The sequence below is a fragment of the Semicossyphus pulcher genome, unplaced genomic scaffold (assembly GCF_022749685.1).
Source record: "Semicossyphus pulcher isolate SPU_LCO1_2020_fin unplaced genomic scaffold, fSemPul1.0.p SCAF_25, whole genome shotgun sequence".
NCBI classification, from domain to species: domain Eukaryota; kingdom Metazoa; phylum Chordata; class Actinopteri; order Labriformes; family Labridae; genus Semicossyphus; species Semicossyphus pulcher.
The window spans coordinates 10,373,347-10,378,802 of NW_027211699.1; the positions used below are offsets into that span (position 1 = coordinate 10,373,347).

At 44.3% G+C, this 5,456-nt stretch overlaps 1 protein-coding gene across 1 annotated transcript; it reads right to left on the minus strand.

Moving 5' to 3' along the window:
• Nucleotides 1–2,925: 2,925 nt before the first annotated feature.
• On the minus strand, nucleotides 2,926–3,594 carry LOC138604399 (noggin-like). Its single transcript, XM_069676323.1, has one exon. The coding sequence runs from the start codon at nucleotides 3,592–3,594 to the stop codon at nucleotides 2,926–2,928; it is 669 nt and encodes a 222-aa protein (XP_069532424.1).
• Between the last annotated feature and the right edge of the window lie 1,862 nt (nucleotides 3,595–5,456).

The window sequence follows — 5,456 nt, forward strand, 5'->3', positions numbered from 1 at the left end:
ACAAGAACGGGGATTTGTGTGCAGCGTGTGTACGTGCAGAGCTGGCTCTGAGGCTAAGGAGCATCATTACGGACTAAACACAAGTAAAACAAAACACAGGCTTGCTGGTGCCCCACAGTCTGCCCGGCGGAGGCTGTGGAAGAACAGAGGGAGGGGGGAGTCGTCTTTAGTCGGAGAGAGGAGCAGACACGCAGACGATTAGAGGCGCTAATTTATTAACAACTGTTATTTTTCACTTCTTAAATGCTGCGTGACCCAGCGGAGGCTCCTTCTGTGTTTAAACCTGAAGCACTTTGGATCTGCTGATGATCCCAAAGTTTCCAAAAGCACTAAATTGTCACTTTGAATTTTGGGGAAATGTTAATAAAATAATTGAGAAGACGTCGACAGTATTTTCTGTTTGATGTGACGGAGCAGCCGTTACGTTCATGTGCCTTTAATAAAGTGCTGGAAGGAGCTGAAGTAGAATATATGTGACGCTGTGGAAAACAGAGACGGTTGAAGAGTTTAAGAGATGAATTAGCATCAGACTCCGGCAGCAGAAACAGCTATTATGTGGTGGTAGTAAAATGAGGAGGGTACCTGACTGCCAAGATGTGAAGCAATTACGGATGTTTGGAGCCAAACGATGAGCGTTACGCAGCGCTGGAAGAACAACGCTGATCTGTAAGGTTATTAAAGAGGCACTGACACACTGAGAACAAACAACATGAGACCTGCTGCACGACAAAGTACATTAAAGTACAAGTTAGACATTTTATCATTTAATATATTTACTTAAGACCCCAATAAGTTATTACTGCAGCAACGTAATACAGGAGTGTTATGAATGAGTGGTTTAAGCAGCAGAAGAAATGTGATTTCTGCGGCCACAAACACCTGATGTCACCGCAGTGTCTTTAAAACATTGCGATGAAAGTTGTGGTGTTTTGAGGCATTTGAACACACGACACATTCACTGTGAGCGACCGGGACAAACGCTCCGATAAAGCAGTCTATTGGCTGAGCGAGCTGTTCGTCTTCTGACATCACTTCCGGTCGATTTCAGGGACACGACTCCAAATGAAATGTGTGAAAACTGAATGACACTAAAGTCAGACACATGAAATGCTGCACGTGCACATTCAATCTGTGCAAGGCAGAATCTAAATGTTGTACTCTTTATTTCGGCGGCTGCAGAAGTAGGCCTTATTAAAGCATTGATAAGAGACGGGAGGATCACTGTCTCACTTACTACGACTATATCGCAATAAATATCACAAAACAAACCAAGATATTGCTACTATGTGTTTTTTTCCAACATCATGCAGCCCTAGTGGGTGAAATAAAACTGTGAGTACTCGACCAATCAGAAATGTTCAGCACTGCAGGCCCCGCCCTGAAAGTTCCTGGACCTTTGGAAAGTTCTACCCCCTGAGCAGGAACTTTTCAGGGGGACTAATACCCTGGATCTAAGTTCAGACCCTGGTTCCTGTGAAAGTTCCTGCTGTCGAAAAGCACCTCATGTGAAATCAGCGCTGACACAAACATCAGTGAGTGAAAGAGTAAAAGACGTCCTCATGTTGATACAACTTTACAGACCACGCGGGATCAATATTTTAAATATCAAAGAAGTGAGTTTGGTCAATGACTTCACACGTGCGGGGAAACACGGTGAATTTACTCAAAAAGAAGCAGCACAAAAAAGCTTTTGTAAATATTATTTGTCCTCTGCGATCTTTTATCTTCCCCGTCTCGTTATAACACTTTGTAACATTGTTCTGAAAAGAGATGTAAGGATTCCTTCGACAGCTTTAGTTACCTGTTAGTGCAGATTAACACAGAAAGCATCTCAGTATTTGTAACTCATAAGGTACATTAAACTACGATGTACAGATGCTGACTGTAAATATGTGTAAAAATATGGCTGCAAAAAGATTTATGTGAAAATATGTAAAGTATATTGCAATATATAGCATGTTATAAAGGCTGCATGTTAAAATCTTTACAGTATACGACATTAAGCCTGTAATGGTGTCATAGATTCAGTAAGAGAGACATGAGGAGCATCAGCCTCCTCTCCTCCTCTCCTCTCCTCTCCTCTCCTCTTCTCCTCTTCTCCTCTCCTCTCCTCCTCTCCTCTCCTCTCCTCCTCAGCTCCTGCTGGGCTGCAAACGGGGAGGAGGGGTCGTGCAGATGAAAGAGTGAGAACTGTTAGCAGCTGCTGATTCCTTCAATCACTGCATCACTGCTCCGTCCTTTATCAGCATGTAATGGGTCTGATGTTTGACTGACAGGTGAGATAAGATAGAGCTGCTGCGCTGGAGGCTGGATCCTTATTTGATTTTAATCAGAAATATCAGTTTCCAAACACCTCTAATCAAACACTTGATCCTCTTCTGTTTCTGTAATTGAAGTGTTAAATGTTAACAGGGATCAAACCTGACACCCTGCGGCGGGATATCACCGCGTGATTGTAAGAAGTAGGTGGTGCGTAAAATGGTGCGACACTTTGCGCGCACTGTGGCAGGTGACCACGCATGAAAGGAAGAAAGGAAAAGCCTTTAAAGTCGTTTCAGTGTCGTTTTATTGTACGAATATAAAGAATAAATAGCACATTTCCTTAATTTACAGGATAAAACACGTCACAGACACATGGCAGTATCAATAATCCACTCTGAGGTCGATCTGCTTCATCCAAATATGGACAGAACAGCGAGTCCTTACGTGGCTCTGTGCGCCAGATCTCCATAAATACAAAATATATAACCAATATTCTCCACAAATAAAGTAGACTCTGGTTACAAAATAATACTGACTTTGTACAGGGAGCTATATAGAACTGCATGGCACCGCATATACAGAAAATACATTCCTACACTCGGTAGTGCACGTGAGAGAAGAATCACAAAATAATGAGCTTATAAGTTATTTTCAGTCTTTTTTTTAACTCGAACAGGAACATTTACAGTCTGTGATGATCGGGTACTGCACCGGTATCCACGCGCACTTCAGCCCCCCTTTCCTTTGCACGCACCTCCATCTGAGCACCGTCAGGTGGGTCGAGTTCGCGGGTTTGCACACCATCCCCTCCGGAACCGAACACGACCTTTTGCTGAGGCAGCTGCCCACGCGCACGAACCGCGGCCAGAACCTGTTCCCCAGGTCGGTCCACGTGTACACGACCGGGCAGAACGAGTACGCCCACAGCCACTGCTGCAGCCGCCGCTTCAGTTTCTTACTCGGCTTGTGCTTCTTGCCCAACTGGACGTCGAAATCCACCGCTCGTATCTCCTTCGGGAGTACTCCACCGGGCTTCTGGATGTCAAAGTCCTCCAGCTCCTCGTTCCCGGTGAACTTGTCCTCCACGGGGGGTAAAACGGACAAAAAGCGGCTGTCAAAGTCCCCCAGCACGCTCTTCAGCTCGGTCTCGTTAAGGTCCCGCTCCTTGGGGTCGAAGACCGGGTCCGGGTCCTCTTTTAACTCCACCAGCGGCAGGCTGTCACTCGGGATGGGGCGCAGGAGGTAGTAGTGCTGACAGATCCCCCTGTCCATCAGGAGTCCGAGGGAGAGCACCAGCAGATACATGGCCACACACTGCTGAGGCTGATCCATGACACACGGTCCAGAGGTGAGATCAGTGCGCACACGGAGCTGCTAAAGGGCCGCTTTCTTGTGCGCAATTACGCGTGAGAGGTATCCAAACCTGCGTCTCGAGTGTCCCTTTAAAAAGTCAGTTTCCCATGATGAAAGTCCGTCACAGGAATAAAAGAACTCGTTCCATTTAGCATCAGTGGAAACTATTCGTTATGGCAAACTGGGTGACAAAGCTCAGATGTCTCCTCGGGGTCCGTGCGCGCGGGCTCGGCATGATGCTCGCGGTGTCTCCACATCAGAAAGAGCTGTGAGTGAGTGAGAGTAACCCGCGACCTCCGTTATATCCTCCGCACGCAGCGTGACGTAATTCGTGTGCCCCCTCTTTGAATGTGGGTTTGTTGTCTAGGAGGAGATCCCCAATACCTCCTTCTTCCACCGCGCTGAAGAGGAGGAGGAGGAGGGGAGGGGGAGGAGGGGAGGGGGAGGAGGTGGGGGCATGCAGCGAGAGGAGACGCCCCCTGTCGGTTTTCCAGACGTCCTTAAATCATTCTCACAGTGGGAATGATTGTTGGAGTCGTTTCATCTGGAGGATCCTTCGGCCTGAGCTGCAGAATGAAGAACCCAAAGGTACCGGCGCAGAGTCCTACAGGACCTACCTGTGACTTCCTCTGAACAAGGAACTATAACAAGCATTTACTCAGGAAGTTCCTTTATTCTCTAGTTCCCCACTCATCAGACTGACTGCTCTGTTCACCAGTTTCTTTGCTGCATTGGATTTTATTTAAAAACCGGATCTATTTTTAAATGTATTATTAGACGTATTGCTGTAAATTAAAACCTGAAAATTAGCCTCTTCGTCACCACATGAAGAGCAAACGCAGCCATTAAACGTCACACAGACAGCGGACATTTTTCTGCACACTTAATACTTTTAAATTTGAAACTTTAGGCACATTTTGCAGAACTTTACGTACTTTTAATTCTTGGTAAAGGTTCAAAATATTTCACCAACTTGGACTAAGTTTTGACGAGCACAGATTTCACCCTCATCCTGCCAACACATGAAGCATACAAGGACCACAAAGGATGTTTAACGTCATCCAGAAATCTGCTTAAAAGTGGTTTCGGGAAGCGACAGGGACTTTGCATATTGTGCAAAATAAAATGATAGGAAAAAAGTTAAATGAATCTGTATCTGTCTCCTTCAAAGTGAGCCCTGTAATGTATGGAACTTTAACTACAGACGCAGAGCAAACATCAATAAAAGTTCCATCTGTTAATACTGCAGAAACGGCTGCTTTTCCACTGGTAGTTTTGATTTAAAATGAAACAGAAAACAATATGAAGTCACTATAAACAAATTGATTGAAAAAATCGTGACTTTTATCCAACAGGGAGCTGTAACATGTGGTATGTTTTCTGCAGTGGGATGGATGAAAGAAAGAAAGGAGGCATGCACAAAGCTGTGATGCAGCTTGCAGATAAAGAACCAAATGTTTAAATTATTGATTAAAGAGTACCTTATATATTTGAACATATATGTGTCCTAATCCTCACTGCATAAAATACAATCATCAGCCACGTTTGGACAATTTTATCTTTGACATTAGTTTTGATGTCCTTTAGCACAAACTTCATATGTACCTGCTGATTAAATTTGCTAAATAAGCAACAACAGACATTTTTCAAACTCATTAAAATTCACATTAAATTCTCGAGGAGATCCTAAAGTTTCAAAAGAACCAAACACACGAGGCTGAATTTGAAGGAAATCTGCAGGAATGAATCAAGAATGATGCAAAAGGCATGCACAATATTTATATTTCTTAGACTTACCTGTTAGATTAATGATCAAACGTATTAATATCATATTCACAACG

What these genes read in the sequence shown, in the direction of transcription:
- LOC138604399 (XM_069676323.1), bottom strand. Translation starts at nt 3,594, where the DNA reads ATGGATCAGCCTCAGCAGTGTGTGGCCATGTATCTGCTGGTGCTCTCC.